Raw genomic sequence first — 26,440 nt, forward strand, 5'->3', positions numbered from 1 at the left:
AATTCAAAATTACATTAAAAAAATATATTAAAACTTTGATGAATATTATGCTATAAATTAATTTCATTTTAAAAAAAATAAAAATAAAACATATGAAACATAATATTAAATTGGAGCAACCTAAACCGTAAAAATGAAGAAGTGGGAGAGCAATACATGTATTGCACCCTATATTATAAATTATATAATATTATAAAAAAATAATTAAACAAAATTTGTAACATATATGTTAATAAATTAATTAATAACACATAGGTTACAAATTTATACCAATTATCACACGATAAAGACTAGCGGATGGATGAGACATTATTGCACGGTTCAAAGCTGTAGTAAAGTTTCGTTGTTTTTAATAGGATTATTATTAATTTACCAAGAAATAATGGAGGATGAGTTAACACTTTGTGTCAATATTTATACAGATGTAACAAGAACAACACCTAAAATACCAAATGACACACAAATTATTCTGTGAAAGATCTGAATTCCAAGAAGAAAGGCATTGCCAATGAATGATACAAAAAGATGTTACCTTCAGAGCTCTTCTGATGTCTCTGCACTGTCGCCATGAACTATCACTTTGGTTAAAAGGAAACCGAGAAGCTCCTCTTACTCTCTTGGACGAGCAAGCCAGAGCGAACTAAGAGCTCGTAGCCGGGAGAAGTAGTCGTGTATGGCGAGGAGCGCACGAGCAGACTGACGAGTTGTCAATATTCGATGCATTTGTTGGAGCGTCTGTTGTCGCAGATTGTCGGCCTGGAATTCAAGAACCAAAGTATGATGAAGTGCGGAAAAAAAGAAATCATTTCAACAAAACCACAACGGCATGAAACGGAATCTTAAAGAGCATTGCTTCCTTTGAAGAGTAAAAGAAGCATACGGTTGTGGAGTTTTTCGAATGATTAAACATAATGATGTTAAAAATAGGACATGTTTGAGGATCTTGCATCAACTATCTATAGTTATGTTTGAAGTTCGAACATTCAACAAAGGGTCAAGGAGGTGCTTATAACTCATGATATTTGTCATTATCGATCAAGAAACAGATCGTTCAAAATGTTTGACATACGAAACAATTTTTGCATTGGATAGTATGAAACAACAGCCTTTATTCATGCTCGGTGGAGCGTTCAAGAAAAAAGGGAAGGGGAGAAATAAGCAAGGAAGCAAAGTTCCAAGTTTTGAAACAATGAAAGAAAGCAAAAATTGATACATATACATATACTGTATATTATTGAAAGGCTTACTTGGCGTATAAAACCTTCGAGGGTCCCGAGTTTACCCATGGCCATGGCCATTTGACCCATGTAGTTTGCAACATTCCCCGATGAACCCGAGGAACCGAGAGATCCGCTCAATAACGTCTCTGCCAGGGACTGTTGCAATGCCTCCATCCCTTGTGATAATGCATCTTCTGCCTGCTGTGATGATTGCTGCAAGTTTGTGATTCCCACCAATTGCTGCTCTGTTAGAGGCTCTAATTGACTTACAAGAAGCTGCAACATTATCATAACATTTGATTGGAGTACAATGTTAATAAGGATTCTCGAGAAGCGTCATAAAATAAGCTGAATCAGGTGTTCCTTCCGAGCATGAAGATATGCTCAGATGACAAACGCATACGTATCTCTAATATAACTTTTAAAAGTTTAAATGATATCAAAACATGACCATATTTTTCTTTTATTGTCTTCCTGTAAAAAATATCCTCAGCAATCTCGTTTTCACCAACCACAGTCTGAATAAGCATATTTCGACACCAACCCGAGCTTTTGCTCTTTTCTTTTTGGAGAAAGAGAGGGAGGGAGGTTAGAGAGAGCATTAATCACCTTTAGGAGCTCGGATGAACGAAAACCCCCGAGCCAGAGAAAACATCTTTCTGCAGGTGTTTTCCACATGCCTGATAATAAATGGAAAACATCAGCCTTTGCCGCATTGCCCTTGAACCTGAAAAGCTCATCATAGTGAACCAAGATGCCATCAACGATAATACGCAGTTCGGGGTCACTTGCATGAGAATTAACAGCTGATCTCAGTTCGTTGATTTGACGGTTTTTATCTTCAAGCCATCGAGCATATTCCGCATCAAATGCCATGGCCCCTGCTAAAAAAAGGCCGCAGTGAATATATTAGCCCATGTTGCAGAAGAGAACTTGAGTAAACAGGACCAAATTATAAGAGGGAAAAATCATGAACATTTCGTTATATTCTTCAAACAGCTCACAGACATGAAAACTCGATCGTGCACTTTTTCATTTCAGGATGTCACACAAGCAACCGTGAATTGAAAATCTTGAGCAAATAAATTGAACAAGTTTTCTCCACTTTGCCTTGAAGCAAGATCTTGACAAAACAGAAGCTAACATCTATAGAAGCATTGGTAGACAATCTTAACAACATTTCCAATAAATATTAAGAGAGATGATAAAGGGAATACCATTTCCACTCATTGAATGCGTCTGGTCACCTGAGCTTGATATGAAAATTCCCTATGAAAAGTATAGCTAGGATGAGCACAATCAAATACAATTGGCGATGAGCATAAGTTGAAGAGACTAGAGAGTGATCATTACAAAAAGATAACATTATATAAATATGGTCAAATTACGACTTGAGTGTCTGAACTTTTGAGATTTTGTCTAATGCATCTTTGAATTTTCAATTTTGTGTCTAATAGATCTTTACTATTTGACCCTTTTGTTAATTCGATGATCTACACAAAATTAATTTTGTATCTAATAGGACCATAATCTTTTAATTTTGTGTCTAATACAAATGTGAAATCCGAAAAATGTCGAGTAGGTCAATGACCTATAAGATATAAACTTGAAAATTTTGGAACCTATTAGACACTTTTTAAAATTCAGAGACCTATTAGACATAGTCCTAAAAGCTCATGCATTGAACTGGTGATTTAACCTAAAAATATTGATATGGTCCATCAATGGGAGAATATTACCTGCTGTCGAGCACGCTGAAGCTCTTGCTCTAGTTGTGTCAACTTTAAACGACTGCTCTCTAGTTGTTGAACATATGCCTGCACAAAATAGAAAATTCATGATAAGCAAGGGATGCATGCAGCCAAAAGGTATATGTTTAATACAAAAGATGCAAAATTTTCAAAACCAAGGTGGTCAAATCCCAAATAAATACCAATTAATGAACCTCCACCATATACTACCAAGCATCTCCAAGACAACCGTCCTTTTATCTCAGAGAAAAAAAAAGTTTGATCAATAAAAATAGCACATTTCCTCTACGAGAGCCCTTTTATGGCATCTCTAGTTGGAAAGAAATTCTAGAGTTTTTGAAGACAGTTCCTCTACTTTTGACATTTTTTGCAGGAATGTATAGCACGCTACTTGGTGGTGCATCAATTACAGGAAATTCTTTTGTAATACAACCTTTCCATGGCTATGAACAATTGGAAAGTGTTTGTCTAGCCATCCGGCGGGGTTTCCCCTACCCCATCCCTTAGGTTGTTTTTTTTCTCTCTTTGTTTGGTATATACAAGTTTCTTATCTTAAAAATAAAAAATAATAACAATAAAATTAAAAAATAATAAAAAATAGCACATTTCATTAGGGTTTGATTGTTGCAATGTATCCCCACTGAACCGGGTCATTCTTCACAAATTTGTCAACTGCTTACAACTAGGTTACAAGCATTTTGGTCCAAGCAAGCAACAAGTAGGAGAAGGAAATATTTTAATGGGTAGTTAAAGCCTACGCTAAGCTGCCAATCGATATTTGAATAACTGAGAAAGTAATACTAGTATGAAATATCGTGAAGAATATCATTAGTCAATTAGCATCCACCTCAAATGTTTGAAACAAATTACAAAGTTGTGAATTTATTATCCAACTGAACTAACTAAACCATAATAACGAAATGAAGTATTAATTTTAAGCCCATACTTTTTTCCTCAATCGGCTTTTCCTAGCAGCCTCACGATTTTGTGCTAGTCTGCGAAGAGTCTGCAAATGATTACCACATTGCTTAGCAAAAGATCATCAATACACACTTCATCGAACTCAGAACTTAATTATAAAAGCAATCCAAAGAATACAACCTTTTGGTCAGTTTTATCCTTTGATCTGTCACTCGAATCAGAAGCCATAATAAGAGCTTGGCCTCTATCAGACTGCAAAATGAAATGAAGTTAGACTATGTAGATGACAACAATCAAAATTTCATTAGCTATAGAACAAAAATTATCCAGGCAAATCATAAAAGGAATTGTATCTTAGTCTAAATAATAGGAAATATCAAATATGAATGCCTGAGCATAAAGATTTCATAAACAAAAAAGACACCGGGGATGAAGGGTTGGGTGGAGTGAAATGAATGTGAAGTACTTTACCCGCTGGTTCTTTTCATCTGTGTCCCCATCAGTTGAGATATCAGTCCTGGGACTGGCATCAGCCATGGAAGCCTCTTCCTGTTTTTATATATTACCAGTCAATATGACACCCTAATGTGATAGAACCCTACAACGAACCAAGCTCTGAAGCTCGCACAGAAAATTGGAGTTGTATCAGGTGAATCTGGTGAACTTGTACGCATAGTTAATTTGATTGCACTCTTACTGACAGTGTAATTCATTAGGTTTCTAGAAACAATAGAAAGTATACACAAGAAGCAAATGGGCACGAGGATGAAGAATGCATTTAAAAAAAAAAACTCACAACATAACAATTCTGATCCCAGTTCTCAAAGTAATTCTAGATACCAAAAGAAGCTTACATTAAACATATCCCCACGAACGGTTGGAGAACCAGTTGGTCTAATAGCTTCCTCTAAAGGATAACCAATTGACTTCTCACATGTCCCAAACCAGAAATGCAATAAGAATGGACCTTCTTCCTGTGCAACTGAAAATAAAAACCCATCAATTTTGACTTCATCTATCAAATCTGAATTGGTCCTCTAAGTCATATTTTGGAGAACCTTTGAGGGGAGAGGTTCCTTTTTCAGATTATAATAGGATTTCTTTGGTGCTTCCAGCTTAGCATCCCATAATGGTTTTTGTGATTATACCCTGACTATGATTCATTCAATTGAAATCCCTTTGTGTAAACTACTTTGGGTTAGGGACATTTCTCGTCTTCCTTTCCTTTGTATTGCTTTTCATAGTTAAAAATATGTCACGTGACCATAGAGTGATTAAGCACAACATAGATTGCATAAACTCATGTAGCTCAATTATGTTAGCTCCACTCCATACCAACAATATGAAACATGTCATGGGAAAACAGAATGCTCAACATAAAAATATCTATCGTTTAAAACCCATGTTTGATGTTTCTCAAATAGGCCAACTCCATATGGACAATTTGGAAGAAAATAATAAAAAGTAACCAGGGGAAGGAAAACTTAAGCATAGACTTCCAATACTCTACGTGTACACTGAAAAAGAGAAGGGAGAGGGCATGATAGGGGCAATTCGGGTACTGAGTACTCATTAATTAATTGTGACCCTTGTAACTAATAGTAATAACAGAAGATGGGGGAGTGTGGGTAGGAGTCATATAAGATGATGTAATTGTTAGGACGTAGGAGTCAGTTTTTTAGAATTAAAGTATTGGGAGAGTTCACCAGTGTCTCTTAAATTAAGCTGGTTTCTATCAGGGAATTGGATCTATGGCTCGGAACAATTTCTCCATGACGATAGGACAGAAGATTGAAGAAGAAGAAGAAGCAGAAGCAAGCTTTCTTAAGAATTTTTGGGAAAACAAAGGAACTTCCAATCAGTGAATCAAATCAAAATCACATTTTGATGTATTCGAAGTGTAATATTTTCCTGTTTCCTACTAAGAAATAGACATATCGAAAAAGCACAGTCAACTTTGAGTATACACTATCCAAACATACTACAGTTATCAATCCCATGCGCCAAGAGAGCCCTAAAATATATGTTCAAGTATGACAACTTCTCATCCATTTGCTCCTTTTCTGATAGTATAAGGATTAAGATTCCAAAGGAACAGAGTAATAGAACAAAGTTTAGAATTCAAACTCAAGCGAGTCAAAAAAATAATAATAATAATAAACTAGATGTTTGAACTTGGCAACAAAATACAATAACTGTTTCAATAACTTTCTTCGAGATAAAAAAAACGTTCTACTAAACAAAGAAATATGTGAAAAGAAACAAAAGCCCAGGCAAAAAGAGTCTTCAACCGACATTCATTTTTTCTTTTTTGCCTAAAAAAAAAGCAGGAATAATAATTACAAAAAGTGAAAAAGGTTTAGCTGAATAACAATATCTAGAAACCAAAAGGAAAACTGCATCTAGGATAACAAGGCATCTCTATGCTTAGCATAAAATGAATTTCAAATTCCATTCTAACCTCATAGCCAAAACTGTATTGGTCCACAAAATTTTGAGTTTGCCAATAAAAGAATATCCAATGCAAAAACTAGACAACTACAGTGACATTAAATAGATAAGAGAAGATCAACCAAACAAAAACACAGATCCACTCCAAATTGAAACCAGAGTCATCTAAAAGTGAACAGCAAGCATTCAAAGTTCAGCATAAGCAAACAAAGAGAACCAAATAAGAACCATTGAACTACAGAAACATTTGAACGATTCCTTATCAAAGTAATCACATAAACTCCGAAAACCAAATAAAATTAGAACGAGTGAATCCGCTAAATTGTGAAAAGGGGCAGGCTAGAAAGAAACCTACCGAGTACCGACCCTTAAACCCAGTGGCTATGCTATCGCTAACCCAAAGAAAACAGGGGCACCCCGTGGATTGCCCACGAAACTGCGACTCAAAATAGAAGCAATTTCAGCACTTTGGTTATACCCAGATGCCCAGAATCGAGAATCAATCTATCACTGCACATGTAAGTTTGGCATTCACCCGAATCAGCTGAATTTTGGAGCTCAGTGGAATAAAGAAGTGCTACTGAACTTGCCTCAAAACTCACCTGAGTAACTAACGAAGACGATAACGCTGCTGGGTCCTGATTGCGGGAGTGGGAGAGGGGACCTGGGGGGCTGGGGGGTTGTTCAAGGCCACGCCAATCTCCAGACGAATGGAAATGTTCCACTTTTCAAGGACTAATTGTCTGTAATTACTGTTGTTGGTTTTCTTTTTAAACTGAAGGATTAGACTATCGGGTGAATCGTCTTTTAGCCTTCGCTTTTGTTAGTTTAATCAAGTTTTTCACTTTGCATTCCACTGTGTCAGAAGCGCGAATTGGATTGACAATGGGGCGACCCACATTTGACAAAGAGTCCAATTTTGTTTTGCCACGTTATTCTGATTATCATCTACACATTCTAATTCTCAAATCTTCTCGTAAGAAATTTTATTTAATGAATATTTCTTCAATTCTATTGCACCTCATAATCCTTCTATATCATGTGAGATCAAGACCACGAAGTTTCAAAAGATTTATTATTTCTTAAGCTACCAATCTTTTTGAGCTGAACATGAATTACTTAAGGTATATATCATCGATTATTGGAGGTTTGAATTCTAACTCCTACGTATGATTTGAATTCGATTTTAGAAAAATATATATTTTAATGAAGTTATAGATTATCATAATTAATACACATAATTTTGATCTCAAAAAATAAAATATAATATAAATTTTAGATTACAGGCTTCTAAATTTTTGAGCCTTACGCCCCATATAATCTCGAGCCCTAATTCCGAAATTTAGCATATAATTTAATTGTTAAAAGGCATTACTTGGTTTGAAGTTCATATCCTTGAAGTGCTAACAAAATTTTTTTAAACTCCAAATTGTTTTTTATTAGTGTTGACATAACTTGCAATAAATGAGTATATAAAATCAGTTTTTTTTTTCAGAGTTAGACCAAACCTAATTTGGAAACTTACATTTTTCTTCTTATTCTAAGAGAAAATAAATTAAATTATTGAGACCAATATTAAATCAACAAAAGTTATTGTTCCGCTAACTTTAACATATCCCAATTAGTTAAAGTGTCTATCTACGACTAAAAAAAATCGTGAATTTGAATCTCCACCATACATGTTATATCAAGAAAAAAATATATATATTGTTATATATATATATGCGTGTGTATGTTTGTTCCTTATGAGACAAGATTGTGAAGTTTTAATTTTAAAATTTGTGAAAAAATGAGTGGACATAAATAGAGTTTTAAAAATGTATTGAGCTCTGAAAGGAGGATATTAATAGGAAAAGTCAACAAACTCTCCATTTTCATTCAGGTTGAGGCAGGAAATAACCCACTTGAAAACTTACTTGGGTTACCACGTTATTGTTTTATTTGGTTGAAAACTTCTTAATTTACTTTAAATATTTCTCTTATTGAAAAAAAAAGTGTTAGAAATTATCTTAACAAATATTGGAATTAATTCAGCATTCCTCAATTAATATAACTATGTGTAAATATTAAATATATTTAAATATATAGTTCCAATATGAGTTTTGATTAAATTGTCAATGGTTGAACATTTTTTATTTGAAATGTTGAATGTAATCACCTATAACAAGAAACACTTTGTTTTATCCTGTTGTTCTATATGTCATGAGAAGAAATATTGAATTCATATTAATCAATCAAAAAGTGAAACAAACAAAAAGAGAAACAGAAAACTTTACATTAGGAGGGAAAGAAAATATTTTCAGAAGAATCATGCAATCTTTACTGAATAGAGAGCAAATACTTCAGTACATTGAAGCACATTGGGGGAAATTTCACACCACTCAGCCATAGAAACACAATGGAAAACTTTTTTTTGGTGATCAAACAAATTCAACCAGGGAACACCCAGCATAAAAAATGATAAATGAAAGAATGGAAGGAGGTAGATTGTACTCTGTGTCGATCTTTCCTTTCTCAAATTCAATTCTAACTTGTGTTTATCCATGACGATGATATCTGAAATTCAGACGAGCATCATGGTCGTTCTAGTCTGCAATTGTTCCCGATTCAAAAGCACCTGTTATTCAATACAATTCAAACATTGTAAGCATGAGAATCTTGGTTCTATCCAATTTCTAAGGAAGTCATGCATAAAAACAACACTAAAAAAACATCAGGTGGGGAAAGAAAGAGAATTTTAAGCTGAATGAGAAAAAAGAAAGTCTTGTGATAGTTTTCTGACTTCATACCCTCCAAATAGCATATTGAAGAACAGGCAGGTAAGTGATCAAACTTGTAGATAAACAAGAAAATTTTGAAATACAACTATGAAAGCCTTAAGAAGTTGGAACCGGTGCTTAAGGATGAAATTCCCTCCGAATTAAAAACATCAGAGGTTAGTAATACGGAACTGTATAAATGAGCAACCAAAACATTGCCTATGTAATCCTGAACATCGGTGTTAGTTCTACTACTCGATTCTTCATGATTGATTGGTAAAGGGGGGAAATGGGGCTCTAAAAAACAATCCTCAGAGATGCTCGTGAATATGCACCGTACTTCGTAATGTGCATAGTTCCAGTTATTCATCACTCATATTTTCTGCATGCCATTTGTTGAAACCAAGGACAAGGGCATCCGTCATCCACGCGTGCCTGCATTTTTCAACTGCCTCGGGTATGGTCACCCAACTTCTGTTTCTGGTGTTTTGCTCTGGCCATGACTCAAGCTCCTCGTTGACAAATAAAGCATACATTGCTGCTCTACACAACCCATCTGGACTAAACTCATCTTGCTGTGTTTTACTCTTGAAGTGATAGTCTCCAAGAAAACCCTGAAAACCAAGATTTTACAAGAAAAGTTGTGTGAGAGAACATCATGTATCTCAGCAGCAGTGAGCTTTCTTTTTATAACTTTGTTTTCTCTCATCAATATTTATAAACTTCTAATAATGGATCCTTTTGCTTTATTTACATTGATTTCCTTAGGAATAAAAAGATATTTTTAGATATTTTTCAACTTCATGTGTACTAAATAACTCGTCTTAATAGATGTCAAATCTTATAGATAAAAGAATTGATGGGCTATTCGAAGAGACAAAATAAAGGGAAGCAAACTTTTAACGTTGATAATAGATTCCACACAGTCCAATTACAAATGCAGCATTTAGTTTTTTTTAACTAGATAACTAAATTTTCATTGAGAAAAGATGAGAGAATCCAGCATAGGCCAAAAAATACCGGCCTGGCCTAAAAAATGGTAACCCAGAAGGAGCCAAATAGATATTAATCACCAAAAACAAGAAATGGCTTCAATCCCGAAAAAGAAATACCTAACAAATAATTACAAAAATAATGCAGCAATCCCAAATAAATGGAGCATTTAGTTAAATGTCATCCAATCATAAAGTAATGTAGAAATAACAAAAAAATACATGGCTAAGATTATTTCTTTTTATAGTTCTCCACTTGGATGTTTAATGAACATAAAACAACAAAACAGTGCAAGATTAAATTAACATTAAATAACAGAACAGTGCAACCGAGTAAAGAACGTTGGTAGGTATTTCTTGAACAAAATAACAAGTTCTATTTTGACCCCAAGAGGTTGGAGCCACCTTTAAATCTATCAACCTTCCACCACTCCTTGTGGTTGGACTTTGTCAGTCTCAAAAGCATGATTTACCCGAAGTTATGTATGTATGTCAAGTACTCACATTAGTTTCAATATACCAATTTTCTTTTATGATAAGAAATCATTTCATTGAACAAAAAGAGCAAGATACCAAATAGAGGGGAGGTCGAACATGACCTTTATTATACCTGAGATAGCATAACGTTTTTCAAATAATGTAAATAGTCTAATTAATTGAGAGTTGAGACTATTGCATGATTTAGTTATCAACATAAACAATTACAATTCATGTTTATTTAAATCTTATTATCTTCTAAAGATCAAATTTGTTTCTTTTGTACCTTTAAAAAATTTTGCATTCCTTTCTAGTCATAACTACCCAATGGTATTGTCCTATGGAAACAAAATACTAATATCTGATTCATTTTTGACATTCTAAGGAAACAAATGCAGTCATTACTTAATCCAAATCAAAATTGACAATGACATAGCAAAATATTACAATTAATGCTGTTTCTTAAGATACCTTTCAAATAAATACTTCTTTTGGGGAAGAAAAATAACTAGTAGAAAAGGATGACAAGTTACTATTGTTAGTAATGTAGGTAGGAGTTCTTTTTTCCTTTCAAGTCATCCTACCTCTTCTCTTTTTCTTCTATTTTAAACTGAACAGATAAAAGTCTCCATTTTCAAATGGAATGGACTCAAAAAAACACCAATAGTTCTATACCACTCAACTTGGAGGCCTTAACAGTCAACAGAAACTCTTTCACTAACTCTAGTTTTCCTATCTTCTCATTCTTTAAGAAATTGCACCAACTTGAGTTATGCGAGCATGTTGGGATAGATAAAAGATACACATTGATTGGTGATCATAACCCTCAAAATTTTGTGCATGAGTACCCCTGGTCCTTTCTTATCTAAATTTTATCAACACCAAAAAATACTATCCTGAGTTTCGCATTTTTGCTAAAAGAAACCTTTGGCTAGATGTAAGCACCAACACCTTCAATCACCAACAACGCAGCAAAACCTAAGTCTTGAGTGAAATAACTCCAGCTACCAACTTCTTTAAAATGATCCTGGCTTCCTATAGAATTATCATTGAAACTAAATAAAAAGTTAAAAACTCTTTGCTGAGTCCTAACACTGCCAAACAATTCCAAGCAGTCATCCAATTCTAACGAACTAAAAAACAAACATGACTAAAGGATAAAAAATGAGAAGATTAAGACCCAAGTGACAATAAAACGAAGGATACGAGAGAGGGGAGGAGAGTCATTCTAGTATCACCTTCAAGCTTCCATAAAAAGTCTCGATCCCTTACCAATACAGTGGGCCAAACCCACAATTTTGGGAAAAACTAACCTAACTATGCTTGTTGATGTCATAGGCCATCTAAATATCACTACTGTTTCATTACATTAAATCAAATTACAAGTTTTATATGACTTATGGAACTATGGTCAGTATATCAAATGATTAGTCAAGTGAAGTCCATGAATTAACTCCAATAGAAGCATCAATAGAAGTTATTGTGATAGAGAAAAAGATATACCAAGTGCATAAGAAATGTTCTATCTTGTAATATTTTCTCAAATGTATTGAGGGAACAAATAATTACAATCTGTTGGTCAACTAAATCTCCCAATTTCAGGCGACATTTTCCTCCAACATTTTTCTTTTTCAAAAGCCACTAACATTCTTAACTCTATCACTTCCATTAATGATAAGTTAACAACAACAATTAATTTTTCACAACAACAACCAAAAAAGGGTCATCCAATCCTAGTCCAAGTCCTAACTCCTACCTAAAGGAATAAAACATGCGACACCCCTCAACACTCTCAAAAGCACTCCTATTTCAGTCCTATATTCTTTAAATACATTAGCAAAAAAAAAAATAAAAATCTTGCAATTTTAGCAAATAGCAATAAGAACAAAGCTATCACTATCATAGAGTATTATAAAAATTTCAAAGCTCAAGAAAAAAACATTTCAAAGTATTAGAGTAATATTCACCATAAGTTCACCACGAACACCAGCTTCTTCAATAGCTTCCCTTACAGCAGCCTCTTCCACCGTCTCGTCATTCTCCCAGCCTCCCTATTAAAGAAAATGTTGATGTTAAAGACTAAATAAGCTTGTATACTTTACTTTACACGAGAGAATAAAAGAGTTGACATTTAACCTCAAGTTATCAACATAGAAAATATTCTGAACTATGGCATATTCATATTATATGGTTAAAATCAAATGAAATTTATGTAATCTACTCTACAGATATTCACAGATCAAGCTGATGAGAACAAAGACGTGACACTGGACAACATAACAACAAAGTTCAATCACATTATTGGCTTAAGGCAGCCTTGAGCCTTGACTCCAAATTGCCTAAGGCCAACCCAATACATAATAAAATTGAACATTTAATATAAATAAATTTAAAAATGACATAATTGAGAAATTTAAAATTAATGTAGTAAATATAAATTTTATTTTAAAAATTAAAAGACTAAATATAAATTTTTGCTAAGGCCCTGAATTACCTTAGGCCAGCCGCAGCCATGGTCATCATAGGGCAAGAATGCACGACAAATTGTGATTTTGGGTGGCGTAGAGGAGCAAAATGATTTTAATACATATTCTACATTGAGAATGATATGAAATCTTTTTCTTTTTCTTTCACTTTTTATTATAGATAATATAAGAAAATTTCTCAATAATTTAATTGGAGATAATAAATGGCATGTTTTTACCACATAGATGAAGCTCATGTCATATTCTTGTAAAGTATTTGTCTTCCTACACTTGTGATATTGTTTATCATTTTGAATTTAATTTTACATTCTTATTATTTCATTAGAATTGTTTAATATAGTGGGTAAAAAATAATAATGTAACAAACTATGTATAAAGCTCTTCAAGAATAACTAATAATTAGCTTGAAATGGAGAAGTGGTGGGAAAACAACTTCATACCTTTGGGAACAAAAGACCCGGTCCACTTGGTGTGTCAATCATAAGCACCTCCACTACTTTATCTGAACTTTCATCATCAGAACTTCTATACCTAAAAGGAATACACCTGCAAAAAATAGCAAAGTGAACATTAAGATAATGCAGGGCATTCCTAAACTCTTGCAGTCCATCTCACAATAAATGTAGAAGGGAAATTGCTAAAAATTGAAATAAACTTCAAATAAAACAAATAAATTAGTACCACTTAGAATGATGATACGCCCTAAGAATCATGCATGAGTTACCCACAATCTATAATCTAGGAAACCTGTAGGAACGTATTTTAAATCTGAAACAATTATCTCACTTAAATTTAATTAGAAAAAATAGAATTTTGTGAATCTCGAAATTGATTGTGTGGCAACAGAAAGGAATCAACAAACTAACCAATTCTCCGATCCATGCCCAAGCCCCTAATCAAATGATAAAAGAACACACCAAAATCACAAAACACCAAGACCCAAACAAGAACAACGGTTAAAATCAACGCAGTCAATTTCAATTTCCTGCAATTTCCATCAGGCAGTCAAAAAAAGAAGAAAAAAACGTAAATGACAACGCCGACAACCTCATTTTCACCAAACATCGACAAGGAATGGTCCACGAAAACGACTAAGAAGCAAGAAGAGAGACACAGAATAGAAACATGCAATCCAATATAAAGTAATATAATGGGTAGAGTGTAGAAATGATAAAGAAAAAAATATATATATTGGTGGGAATGTACCCAGCAATAAGGCGACAACCGGCATCGTACCGCTGCTGATGCCGTCCAGTGCGGGCCACCAAATCAGACATAGTGAGGAAACAAACACCGAATATATATAAAAAACAAATTTTATATATATATCAGCTCAGGAAGCTAGCGGCGCTCGGTTAAGCGCATCCCTCCGGCAGGCAGTGGCGGATTCCGGCATTGTTTTCCATTCTGCGTCGGTCAAAAAACGATCTCCAAATCCATCCAACGGCGGCGGGCGACGAATGCTGCTGGCTAGGGCTGGGGGATTGCAGAATGCAGAAGGAGAGAGAGAGAGAGGATCGATCAAATGAGGGGAATGGGGATGAGCGAGAGAGGGAAGGGAGGGGGTCGCGGCTGAAGCGGATCTGGCGGTGGGGCTGGTCAATTGGGATTTGCTGGTCAAACGAAGTGGGGCCCATAAGGGGGACGTTTTTGGAGAATCCGGTGGAATCAGCACCAAGGAAATTACAAGGGCAAATTCGTAAATGAGGATGGAAATCCGATAATTTTGCTTCATCTCATGGTGGGGCCCGTTTTAAACTTTGAAGTAGTCACCGCTGGTGCTGATGTGTCATATGTGCTCCAATTTTTCAAACGCTTCGATTTAGTGGGGGCCACCCTTATTAACTTTTTAAGTTAAATTTAAAAATATTTATTAATTTTATTTTTTTTAGTACAAAGTGGGTGGGGATCACTTTTTTTTAACACAAATAAATTACTAATTTTTAAGTAATTATAGGATTTGAACTCATTTCATCTTAATTAATCATAGTTTATTTAGATCAATGATCTATCCACGATGGTTAAATATATTATGAATTAAAACATTAGACATCCGAATTCACACCATTATGTATATGTTGTTGAACTAAAAAATATTTTAATTTTAAAAATAGAATGAAAACAATAAATAGAGATAGTATCCTAGTTCAGCTGGATCCGCATCTTACAATTAATGAAGTTAACCACAAATGTCACTGAACGATTTTTGAAATTATAATGTTGCATATCTTTCTTGAGCTTTATTCTACGAACAAATTTACTTTCATTAGGCCTGGTGCACTTTCCAAGATTCGAATTACTTTGAGATAATCAAGCCCTACTATAAGCCAACATGATAACTCTAGCAATCCTCGATCCCATATTTGCTATACTAAAAAAGAAATAAAACTATATAATAAATACTTGTAGGTGTAAGTTTGCTGATCTTATCCTTTACAGATGGCCATAGTCCGCTGTGTAACGTGTTCCTCATTTTGTTGCCTGTTTCAATTATCAAGTACTAGTAATCTTTGCACCATTTTACTACTCGTAGAAATTTGTCAATGCTTGCTACTAATACTAACGTTTTACCCTTTGCTTCTCTCGTTTTATATTTTACACCTTTTTACTTCTCTCGTTTTATGTTTTTCCATTAATATAAATAAGACACTATAATAAGCAAGGGAAACTTTTAATTCTTCATGATTTATTCAAGTTATGAACTTCAATGAATACCTTATTTCATATATTTTTTTAAGAAATACCTTATTGTCAAATAGTAAAATATATATTTTGAGATTCTTCTTTTTTTTTTTCAGAATATTAAATTACATGGAAGATTGACTACTTAAATTAAATTTTTTATGGGGAAACATGTGATACTTGAATTAAATTTTTTACGGGGAAACATGTGATGTTGAACTATGCTCTGATTGACTTAAATTTGACAATTATACATTTTCACAGTACCGATTCAAGAATGTTTATATTTTATATTAAAAATAACAAATAAATAATAAAAAGTTGGAAAAGCCAAAAAAACTAGTGATTCTGGCAGGCCTTTTACCCATTACAATCATTGATTATTTCCTGCTGAATACGCAAAATATTCCTACGAAAACTCAAAAGTTATTCATACTAAATAGGAAGACATCAAATTCCAGCTAATTCTCATATGGGAAGGCATTCTCGCTACAAAACGTAAGAGATCCGAGTTCGAGCTAGATACTGGGTGCTGGCTGATCGACCTCTTATTAACCAAAACGTCGATAAACTTTGCAATATTGGGAAGAACAAGCTCTCTGCAGTGAAGATGTAACAATGGCACCTTGGATAAAACACTCCCCTTTTGCACGTCCAGCCCTTCTGGCCTCCGCAACTTGTACGGCTTCCCACTTATCTGCTCAACATCGACACGTGGCATCTGTTTCCACGTCCGATGTACAAACCAACCGTATTTGTAGTCACCGACAATAGGTGTGCCCAGAGCTTCAGCACAATGGATCCGAAGCTGAAAGACAGTATCAGATGTGTACAAAATGAAGTACTTAAGAATAGGAAGGAGTATTTGCCTCCAAAGAATCAGATGAATTCAGATTGACACTTTCCTTGATGGTTCGCAGGATCAATTATAAAGATGATACAAACCAATACATGAGCTTGTGCACATGAGAGAGAGAGCGAGATTCAAGTACCTGATGCTTTCGGCTAGTACGGGGACACAGTTCAATCCATGAACAACCATTTATCGTGGGACCAAGCACGCGATACTCAGTGATTGCCTCCTGAGAAGCCTCCAAGGATGTTTTACTCGCCAAGACGACCCTCTCGGTCTTCCCATCGTCAAGAAGCACCTACAATCAATTATAACATGGTTAGAACAACTCGAGCTAATACCTGAAAGACTCGTTTGACCTATATTCTCAAGCTCTAGAAGATAGATTTCAAAGTTTCTAAAGGCAGAGTAACCACATGTCAATCAATCAACCATTCTGATACATGATTGTATTCTAACTTTCAACTTATCAAGTAAATATTGTTGTCTGATTATTTTATATAAATCCACCTGCAACTATTGAGTGAGAATCATAAACATTGATCCCAGAGAGAGAGAGAACCTTAGACAGAGGAGCAGAAATTAGGCCTTCTCTTTCCCTTGGACAACCAATTACCAACGCCCAATACTTCTGATATGTTGCATTACATGCCTCGTCCCAAGCCTAAAACATCATTGAGCATATTATAAAACTTCAATAATTGTAAAGGAATTCTATAACATTTTTTAGCCATAGCTAGCACGTATTAGCATCTTGAAGATAAACCTCAGTTTAATCTTCTTCTTTGCTTTTGTTTTAGTTTAAATGCATTATGGCATTAAGCACCTTACATGAAGATTTTGCATTTCTTATATTGCTAAATAGCCATTGCAGGTGGGCTACACTTTCTTTTGTTCTCCCCATCAAGAGGATCCCGCTGCTCTCTCGATCCAAACGATGAACCTAATAATGAGCATCCATAAGAACAGATAGGGAGAGCATTAGATATAGATCAAGGCAACCAATAATGCCATTGCAGATGAAAAAGAATAAAATATACTAGCTTGTACGACCTTATTCAAGGAATAAACATAATTTCTCTAACTTCTTCAGTTGAATGACATCCTCTCCACTAAAGTTGGATGGATAATTTTTTGGATGAAAGGAAGAAAACCAATGAGGAGCTTTATCCACCCAAATTTATCCCATGTCTAGAGATAAATGCCTCGTAATTGCTACAACCGAAAGCAATAATTTTTATTCTACAGTACCAAAATCTGCTTCCACTAGATTGAGTCTCCATATTTGTAAAAACAAATGAATAACAAAGTAGTAGCGCCGCGGCATCCCTAAAAGACGGCTCCGTTGGCGAGGGCTTGGGTCTCTTGGTCATACCAGCTTATAAGTCTCAAGTTTGAACCTTCGGGTGAGCTTAATACCAAAAATCCTTAATGTTTTCCAAGTCTCAAGCCCTCGAGTATAGGGGAACAAAACTCTTACTCCCGATTATAAAAAAAAGATATATATATATATATATATATATAGCATGGCCGCAGCATCAACCCATCCTATTCCCAAAAGTATCCATCAAATATACATTAACATAATTACTCAGCTGTTTTTATACTTTATACAAAGATTTCTCAATTATGATATCTATATAAATACGCAACTTCTCAAACTCAATGAAAAGTTTTTGTTTCTTGGAGAAAAAAAAAATCTACATAAATAGGTTCCCTAAATATAAACAAGCTTACCAACTTGGGACCCTCATCATAATCATAAGATAATGCTGCAGCCGCCAATGCATCCATACTATTATGAACTGGAAGATTCCCCTGACAATACCATAATTTTTTCAAAATATCAGAGCAATTACTATTACCTCCCACCCCACCGCCCCACCCACCGGCAACCACCAGAAATGAAATAGGCAAATTAAAGAGAATGAGAATTAAACCTTGACAGGCAGTTTGGGGGGTTTGTTTAACACAATAATAGCAGAATCCTGAAATTTACAAAATTATTAATTAACCATCATATGAAGTCACGTCTTGCGTAAAACAGAAATCACATGCCATGCAAAATGAAGCAATGGAGAGAAGGAAATTAATTAATCATCAAACTCAACCGAGGTACGTAAGAAGATGAGTACATCTACATGGATCTTTCCATACCAAGTATATAGCAACTGCTTCTAGAACCAATAGGTAAAATACTAGGAGATTCATTAGTAGCAGGAAACAACAAAGAGAAGAATGCAAGTGAAACTTGGTACTTGCCTTGTACTTAACAAGTCTTTGCAAGTACTTGATTTCATCAGCGTTTGGGTACAATGTACCACTTGGTATAGTGTCAAATCTCCTAGAAATCTTCATCTCCGCAACTGACACAGGTATATGGACTCTTGCCCCAGTTTCCATAATCTCATTACTCTTAATCTGAAAATCATCTGGTAATAAGTTAACAGACCAACAAAGAATGACTTGAATAAGTAAATGAAACCAAATATCGTGTCCACATTGAAATTCCATTTTGAATCTTCAAAAGAGAATTGGCCGTTAATTCAAAAAACAATACCTTTCTCATAGGTTTCAAATTTCCTTTTCCATTTGATCCACCCGATTGTGGACATTCCACCTGGATCTGGAAAAGGTGAGATAAATTTAAACTCAGAATTGATTAGATAATCATCAATCGAGCTTTTATTATTGCCTTGAGAGATAAAGAGAGACAAAAACCATGTGTTATGTTGAAGTTGTGAAATATCCTTGAATATCCATCCAGATAAGTTGTTGCCCTTAAGTTTTTCCTCGAAGATATAACACAAACACAAACTGAAATTCTAAAAGCAAACAAGTCCGATGTACATTTTCTCTTGTAAATTTATCTAAGGAACTCAATTTTCTTTAAACAAACAAGAATAGTTTAAGTTCCCGCTACTAATTTACAACTTATAACTTGTCTCACAACTCAAAAAGTTTACTGGGGATTCTCGACATGAAAGAAGTTACATGAAGCCTACAAGACTAGATATAAGCATACCATGAAAAGGACAAAAGGACAAAACCAATTAGCTAAAATAAGAGCAAGTGTTCGTACTTACAAGACCTTTTCTGAAATGGGACTGAATTACAGAATCATGAATTTCATCAAAATAGTGCTTGACCCAATTTATGGCAGTGACATGAGTTGACCCCCCAGATATACCGATATGATTCTTCCGAGGCAAAGGGTAACCAGGAAATGGGGGCAATGATAGGAGCTGCCGAGGCTTTGGGCCCTCTTTAGGACTACCCAACTGTGCTATGTTGTTGGAAACTCTAATGACAGGCTTAGCATATGCAGGTGGTGGAGGAGAAATTCTGGAGTAGTATCTGGCTGCGAGTAAAAGATGCCGCCGTATGCTCTGCTGCATAATCCAATACTCTACCAAGCAAAACAGGCCCCTGATGACTACAGACCGCAATTATAAGTACGGAATAAAGAAATGCACCTCTCCCCCATGCACCTTTTGAAAATGCCTCCAACGCAAAAGGTTTCTCATGCAAATAAGTAATAAATGGTTTTGGTTGGGAAGAAAGATGCTCAATATGTCTTTTGATTATATTAGTTGTTTGATCGTTCCCCTCTGTGTGCAAGTGTGTTTGTTTCAACTCCGCAATTGTGTCTCCCTTATTCTCAACCTCGGAGACTTACATTCTATCGCTTTGATTAAACGCCACCTTTGAACCCCTAAACTAGCTATGCCGTTGCAATATGGCTAGCTTTACTAATTACAAAATGAAATATAGCTATGCCGTTGCAATATGGCTAGCTTTACTAATTACAAAATGAAATATTCTAATTAGCCTGATTCGCGGCTTTACTTCTTTTTGGATATGTAAAGCATTCATGAAGCTTAGAACGTTCATTTGTAAAGCACATTTATTTTGAGCAAAAGCAATACAAACGCAAACATGAGCACAAGAGGTCAGAAGTTCAATCCCACATTCATACATTTGTGTACTCGGGAAAGGAAAAAAAACAAACAAAAAGACAAAACAGACAGATAAGTCAATTAATATATACATTACTAAGAAACAGTGACCAGTTTTACAGTGTGGGTCATGCAATCAATTGCGTAAGAGATTGGAATTGTACAGAAGTGGACTATTAAAACTAGCTAGTTGTTTAATCCTACAATTGATGGATGAGTCCTGGGTAAGACAGAAAGTGAATGTTAGGGACGGAAATGGAGGAGCTCTTATCTCTCTACGAAGATGATCAATAACAACCCCTAAATATGTGCAGGTATAATTACGACAGGAATCAAATTCCTCGTGGAATATCGGTACCAGAATTTATGAATTCCAAGTTTATCAGTAAACCAGGCCAAGTTGATTCTAATATATGGAATAAATTGTGCTATCAGATGATAAAAAATAATAATAACAAAAACCAAAAAAAAACCCATAAATGATCTTTGGAGATGCTCGTAGTTCGAGAGAATACCAACCAAAACACTTCCGCCCCGTCGAAAGAATAATATATATAATTCGGGAAAAGCAAGGAGAATAAATAAGAAATCCAGGAATTAAAAGAAGAACGAACCCGACTTCTATGGCCTCCGAAAGGAGACTGAGCGGGAGTGGAAAATGGAATCCAAGATGAAAGAGCGCGGTAGAAGCAGCGAGAGAGAGAGCGTGTAGTAGATAGAATGGAGAATGGAGGTGGGAATCCGATTGGCTTCAAGCTATAAATCTCGTATTCTCAGAGGTGGGGCGTTTGAATTAGCGAAATCGAATACCGTGTGGATGCTGGAGCTCAACATCTCCAAGTTTTGCTGATGATGGAAGAAGATGGAACTTCAAAGCTCACTCGCTTCTTTGGCGGTCGACAGAGAGTGAGAGAAGTTAAAAATTAAAAATAGTGATAAAATGTGATATTATAGATATTTAAAGAAATTAAAATTTAATAATATTAATATTGTGATTTAGGTCTGTATCAATAAGATTTTGTTGGAAACTTTTTTTATATTTTGTCAATCCATTTACAATATTATGAAAATATTTATTATATTCACTCCTCGTGTTCATGTCAAATCTATGAAGATATCGACATGTTGATAAAAATTTAATATCTTGAACCTACCTAATGTTTTTTTACACCAATTCAATATTACTTTAAGTTGGTCTCTAATAAGCTTCTAAACGTTCCATTATACTTTGAACTGATTAGGTCTAATAAGTATATAGACTATTTAAAATTCACCTACTTAATTTTCTAAAATTCTTACATATTAGAAATATCATGGTAGACAAGTAATCAATCTTATTTAAAGTTAAAAGTTCAAATTTCTCACCTAAATTGATCTCAGAAAAAGCTATATAAAAAAATGCATGGAATTATTATATATTTTTATTTATTAAGAAAAAATATTTCTATTACATAATATATTTATAAAGAAATGATAAATGAATAAACAACCAAGCCTTGCAGCTATTTTAGTACAAAGAGAGAACTTATAATTATAATCAATTCAATTTGCCACAGCTTCCTAAACCCAACCCCATTTCAGCTGACGTAAAAATATGAGGAAAATGGAAAGAAAAAAAATTCATAGAATCAAGAAAATACAAAAAATAATTTAAGCTTATTAACCATTACAATACATTGGTCTCTATATCCCAAGATTTGGTGAAACCACCAACAAAAATGGGGCAGAATCTCAATCTCATTTTCAGAACCTAGACTTTCTTCGATCCATAATTTTGCATATTTTCGTCCTGCAAAACTGGCACATGCCATGCCATCAACAATGCAAACGTGAGAAAAACACGACAGAGCTAAGAACATCTGAAACTGAAAGTTGAATCAAAATAAATAGATGTTGTGTTGGATTAAAAAACTAGAACAATCAAACTGCAGCAAAAGATCAGTAGCAACTTTTTACACATTCATGGCAATATCAAACTGGGGACGGCTGGCTTGTATCAGCTCTAAAATTTGAAGCAACTCGAACATAGTTACCAGGAGTGCTGCCATTTACAATATTACTGGTAACAGCAGGTTGATGTTTTTTTTTTTTTGGGTAAGAAATATTGATTTCATTGATGAATGAAATTATAGAAGATGTATAACCGAAACCGAATTATAAAAAAACAGACCAATAACCAATTTGATACAAGATGTTAAGACTATAATTTGTAAAAAGGGATATTGACATGTACATCATCCAAGAGATACTAACATAACCCTATCAGAAAAATCTACGGGAAGGGTTGGATGTGTAGTGAAAACCCAATTGTTTCTTTTTATCCATAAGAAGGCTCTCATAGGCGTTGATGTTCTTATGATTAACATCCAAGACCAACCAGGTAAAAATAGTTGACTGAAAGTTTTCGGGTCGCATCGTGAGAGTCTGGAAGAAAAAGTAGTGTAATCTGTGAATGGAGCTTTCTTTGGTTTTATATTTTCTTCCTATGAGGGAAAACGAGCTGCAGAAGCCAATAAAAAAGGACTAAAATTTCTTAAAATGTGAATGGAACTTTCTTCTAAATAATTTTGAAATCTAAACTAAAATTTCACCTTCTTCAGGTGTCTTGTATTCCAACAAGCAAGCTTGCACAAAAAACGGATTAAAATTTCTCTCCATGTATGAGGTGACAAAATAGACCACAGATTTTTGTCATTTCTATTGAATTTCTTTAGCCAGAACACATAATCATCACTTCTAACTCTTACAAGAACTTGTGGTTGAGAGGGTTATCGATAAAGGAGATGAACTTACCTAGCTAATGAAGAGGCCCCCATTGGATTGAAAAGAGGAGTTATCCCTCCCTGATACCGAAATACCACCTCTTCTCCCCTTAAATCTTGTATTTGACTTCTATGGAAAAAAAAAATTTGCAATTTGAACAAATTTCCTGTCATAGTTATAATTGCACTTCTTCTCAACCTCCATCCTCTCACACTCCTCACTTTACTCTGTTTAACCTATTGGGTTTTATCTCAATGGCAGAGGTATTTAATTGGAAAGATTCTATTGCACACTCCAAACTTGAATCCATGTCTTAAAGTTCCTTCTATCGCAATTTACTCCCACCACTTACGATTTAGAAAGGTTGGTTTTAAGCCTTGAAGATCTTAACTATCTTCAAGGAAGTTTCCACCTCATTGTAATCAAAAGCTAAAACTAGATAATGTCCATCCGCAACACCTTTAATATGCACCTCCGATGATAGAATAGAATTCTTCAATAGATCACGCATTTTAACCATAAATGAGCAGCCTACTTGTATCCGTGAGTGTCCGAACCAGCTTACGCGCACCTCAATTGTTCTCACGGGACAACCGTCTGACCCTACAACATTTGGTGTCAGGAAACACATAGGAATTACTAATTCCTAAGGTAGGTGACCATCATGAGGTTTGAACTCATTCCCTCTTAATTAACTCTACCCCTTTCGACCAATGACCGCCCATGATGGTTTCCTTCTAGGTTTTTCATTTACAAAATTTTGTATTTACTTGATTCTTGGTGGGTCGTTAAATAATATAGATAATCTTTAAGTGTGCCAATTTTGAAAATGAAGCATCATAAATAGTAACTTGATTCTAGGTAGGCCGTCTCATCCAAATGGTAACATTCCTAGCCAACTTGAGCATAAACTAATCTTCTACAAGATTAGAGGTTCAAATCCCCACCCCACCCGAAGAGTATGAACATTCCTAAAGGAAACAAATGCTACAGTAATTATGAGTCGCATATCAGTAAATAACACTTCTAAGATACATGAAATCTCAGAAGTTTTACACACAAACCTACTGTCCCTCGCACGGTTAAGAGCAAAGTAATTACAAAATAGACAAATTTAGAAAAGAAAAAATAATGTTACCTGAACTGAATTCCCAGCATTCATAAAATCGCCATCTTCTTCTGGTACATCTCTAGTAGATGTGGGTCCTTTGAAAGATACTGCATCACGAACTTAACCAAGAACTTATCCTCGCGAATCATAAATGCCTTGCCAACACTCGTCTTCTTGATAAAACCTTTTGATATCAAGTGCTGGAGGATAGACGACCTCGGTATCACCCTCTTTTCAAAACTCAGAAAGAGCACAATTGGGTACTTGGAAATTTCTTCGGGCGTCCAGTCTAATTTGTTCATAAAGAAATCCAAGGCCCTCTTTATTTGCTCCTCGGACGAATTCATAAACTTGGGCTGCTTAAGAAATAACGATTGAAACTGCTCCTCTGACCACCCAAAGCTTTTAAAAACCTGCAGCTTTGACAACCATTTGTCCTTTTTCATCCCTGAAAATGTACACAGCCCATAAATAAACATCAAGCTTGAAGGATTAAAACCCGCCTCCTTTGTCTTCTCCACAATGTCAATGAACCCTTCCGCGTCCCTGGAGAGAGTCCTCGGGCGCACCCAAATCATTTTTGCGATGTTTGAATCAGGAACACCATAAGCTCTCAGCCGTTCGATATTGGGAGCCACAGATTCCGAAAACTTGTGCAAAACCCAAGTCCCACGTCTAGCAGAAAAGAGCGAGACAATACCATCGGTAGAGCCAAAGAAATTCCTAAGGAAATCAATACAAGGAATAATCTGCTTGTCCAAACTCCTTCTGAGGATGGACGGGTCCCTGGATATCACATCGACCAGAACTTGACCCGATACGCCGTTTTGAGAGAGAAACTCGAGTTTGGGCTTGAGTGTAGTGTCCGGATCGGCAAGAAGGAGACTGGGATTCCTACAGAAGATGCTGGCAGTGTTGGACGGAGCGAATCCATAGGCCTCGAAGAGAGCGATAACGGAGTCTGGATTGGCGGTTCGTTTGAGATGGATGCGCTTGGCAACTGCGACAGCCGAATCCTTGGAGAGCCCGAGGGTGCGAACGAGGTAGTCTACTGTCCGATTGTTGGTTGATTGAGAGATTTGAGACAGAGAGGAGAAGGAATTGAGGCCAATTGAGATGCTGTTATCTGTAAACTTCCGGAGATCGCGAGCAAGGAGACGCAGCGGAGCTTTGAACAGAAAATTGGACATTGGAGAGTGAAGGAGGAGGCGAGTGAAAAAAAGGCTTGTCGATTGGATGTTTACGCCTTTACGGATGTAAACCCAATTTTCCTATCTTTAGGTTAAAATATTATGTATTCTTAGTTATGGTTTTTTCTTTTTCCTTTTTCCTTCACGCTTTTGAATGCTCCATAAAATTCAAACCCCTTACCGTACCAATCATTAAATGACTCAGTGTCAATAAAAGTCATTGGAAATAATAAAATATTAAGATGGAATTAGTTCCCTTGATGTGTGGATTTTGACCCTTCGACTTTTCTTCTCGCACACACCAAATTCGATGATATGGGAACCGATACCTGCAAAATCAAACCGATCTAAACCGGTGTGACCTCAGTCACACGGGCTCCGATGCTTAAGTTAGCTAGGGAGAGTTGAGAAAATAGTTAACTAAGGATTCGTCACGGTAGGATCTCACTACTACTTATAGCCGTGAAGATGATTCCGTAACCTTCGTAGCCAAACCCTAATTCAACGTTGCAGGGCCCGAGAGATCGTTGATCGCAAGCGGGAGGTCCACGGGCTAGGTCGTGGGACCGACCCTCTCGGCCCGGTTAGTTCTCCGTCGGTCGCTTTCCTCGTTCTCTGCCTCAGCATTAGGTCGTTCTTTGGGCCGGCCCGTTACGTTGCAGGTTAGTCTCCCCCAATCGATGATCTCAAGCTTCAACCCATTGTCCGTTTCGGGTCGTTTTTGTTCTCTATAACAAGTTCAAACCATGGTAACGGTCTCTTACTTAAGATTTAACATCATAATTAGCTTGTCAAGCTTGATGTTATTTTAAGTGTTTGTACTTT

The 26,440-nt window shown here is 35.5% G+C and overlaps 4 protein-coding genes across 22 annotated transcripts; all 4 read right to left on the reverse strand.

Moving 5' to 3' along the window:
- Positions 1-328: 328 nt before the first annotated feature.
- LOC111004900 (transcription factor TGA6) lies at positions 329-7,103 on the reverse strand. 7 transcript variants are annotated; one of them, XM_022276161.2, is made up of 11 exons: positions 6,946-7,103; positions 6,699-6,853; positions 4,747-4,874; positions 4,364-4,441; positions 4,073-4,144; positions 3,918-3,977; positions 2,960-3,037; positions 2,438-2,489; positions 1,830-2,101; positions 1,248-1,496; positions 329-756 (listed from the first exon to the last, which is right to left on the reverse strand). In XM_022276161.2, the coding sequence occupies exons 3-11, from the start codon at positions 4,753-4,755 to the stop codon at positions 610-612; spliced, it is 1,017 nt and encodes a 338-aa protein (XP_022131853.1). In that variant the 5' UTR covers positions 4,756-4,874; positions 6,699-6,853; positions 6,946-7,103; the 3' UTR covers positions 329-609. The 7 variants fall into 7 exon arrangements, with proteins under 7 accessions (XP_022131853.1, XP_022131850.1, XP_022131854.1 ...); XM_022276158.2 differs by having other exon boundaries at positions 1,830-2,104; XM_022276162.2 differs by having other exon boundaries at positions 1,830-2,104; positions 4,364-4,507.
- A 1,495-nt stretch (positions 7,104-8,598) lies between these two features.
- NUDT16 (nudix hydrolase homolog 16) lies at positions 8,599-14,643 on the reverse strand. Of its 7 annotated transcripts, none has more exons than XM_022276597.2 (5): positions 14,264-14,643; positions 13,498-13,603; positions 12,539-12,622; positions 9,443-9,716; positions 8,599-8,960 (listed from the first exon to the last, which is right to left on the reverse strand). In XM_022276597.2, the coding sequence occupies exons 1-4, from the start codon at positions 14,332-14,334 to the stop codon at positions 9,465-9,467; spliced, it is 513 nt and encodes a 170-aa protein (XP_022132289.1). In that variant the 5' UTR covers positions 14,335-14,643; the 3' UTR covers positions 8,599-8,960; positions 9,443-9,464. The 7 variants fall into 7 exon arrangements, with proteins under 7 accessions (XP_022132289.1, XP_022132290.1, XP_022132293.1 ...); XM_022276598.2 differs by lacking the exons at positions 8,599-8,960; positions 14,264-14,643 and adding exons at positions 13,924-13,949; positions 14,105-14,137 and having other exon boundaries at positions 9,091-9,716; XM_022276601.2 differs by lacking the exons at positions 8,599-8,960; positions 14,264-14,643 and adding exons at positions 13,739-13,804; positions 13,924-14,047 and having other exon boundaries at positions 9,091-9,716.
- A 1,366-nt stretch (positions 14,644-16,009) lies between these two features.
- LOC111004890 (Pseudouridine synthase family protein) lies at positions 16,010-21,469 on the reverse strand. 7 transcript variants are annotated; one of them, XM_022276133.2, is made up of 10 exons: positions 21,166-21,469; positions 19,675-20,001; positions 19,153-19,218; positions 18,855-19,024; positions 18,533-18,580; positions 18,330-18,410; positions 17,419-17,535; positions 17,155-17,256; positions 16,732-16,890; positions 16,010-16,547 (listed from the first exon to the last, which is right to left on the reverse strand). In XM_022276133.2, exons 2-10 carry the CDS (start codon positions 19,988-19,990, stop codon positions 16,170-16,172), a joined length of 1,437 nt encoding a protein of 478 aa, XP_022131825.1. In that variant the 5' UTR covers positions 19,991-20,001; positions 21,166-21,469; the 3' UTR covers positions 16,010-16,169. The 7 variants fall into 7 exon arrangements, with proteins under 7 accessions (XP_022131825.1, XP_022131832.1, XP_022131824.1 ...); XM_022276140.2 differs by having other exon boundaries at positions 19,675-20,021; XM_022276132.2 differs by having other exon boundaries at positions 19,675-20,028.
- A 473-nt stretch (positions 21,470-21,942) lies between these two features.
- Positions 21,943-25,693, reverse strand: LOC111005076 (transcription termination factor MTERF8, chloroplastic). Its single transcript, XM_022276444.2, has 2 exons — positions 24,453-25,693; positions 21,943-22,348 (listed from the first exon to the last, which is right to left on the reverse strand). Exon 1 carries the CDS (start codon positions 25,613-25,615, stop codon positions 24,473-24,475), a length of 1,143 nt encoding a protein of 380 aa, XP_022132136.1. The 5' UTR covers positions 25,616-25,693; the 3' UTR covers positions 21,943-22,348; positions 24,453-24,472.
- Between the last annotated feature and the right edge of the window lie 747 nt (positions 25,694-26,440).

The sequence above is a fragment of the Momordica charantia genome, assembly GCF_013281855.1.
Source record: "Momordica charantia cultivar OHB3-1 chromosome 8 unlocalized genomic scaffold, Mcharantia_2.0 BLBB01000008.1, whole genome shotgun sequence".
In the NCBI taxonomy this organism is placed as follows: domain Eukaryota; kingdom Viridiplantae; phylum Streptophyta; class Magnoliopsida; order Cucurbitales; family Cucurbitaceae; genus Momordica; species Momordica charantia.

Coding starts and splice junctions, on each gene's coding strand:
- LOC111004900 (XM_022276158.2), bottom strand. Junction 4,145..4,363: donor CAGATGAAAAGAACCAGCGG/GTAAAGTACTTC, acceptor TTCATTTTGCAG/TCTGATAGAGGCCAAGCTCT. Junction 1,497..1,829: donor GTTCATCCGAGCTCCTAAAG/GTGATTAATGCT, acceptor ATAATGTTGCAG/CTTCTTGTAAGTCAATTAGA.
- NUDT16 (XM_022276597.2), bottom strand. CDS start 14,334: ATGTCTGATTTGGTGGCCCGCACTGGACGGCATCAGCAGCGGTACGAT. Junction 13,604..14,263: donor GGTTGTCGCCTTATTGCTGG/GTACATTCCCAC, acceptor TATTTTTTGCAG/GTGTATTCCTTTTAGGTATA. Junction 9,717..12,538: donor GTGTTCGTGGTGAACTTATG/GTGAATATTACT, acceptor CTTGGTTTTCAG/GGTTTTCTTGGAGACTATCA.
- LOC111004890 (XM_022276133.2), bottom strand. CDS start 19,990: ATGCAGCAGAGCATACGGCGGCATCTTTTACTCGCAGCCAGATACTAC. Junction 18,411..18,532: donor CCCCCAAACTGCCTGTCAAG/GTTTAATTCTCA, acceptor TGGTATTGTCAG/GGGAATCTTCCAGTTCATAA. Junction 16,548..16,731: donor GTACTAGCCGAAAGCATCAG/GTACTTGAATCT, acceptor ACTGTCTTTCAG/CTTCGGATCCATTGTGCTGA.
- LOC111005076 (XM_022276444.2), bottom strand. CDS start 25,615: ATGTCCAATTTTCTGTTCAAAGCTCCGCTGCGTCTCCTTGCTCGCGAT.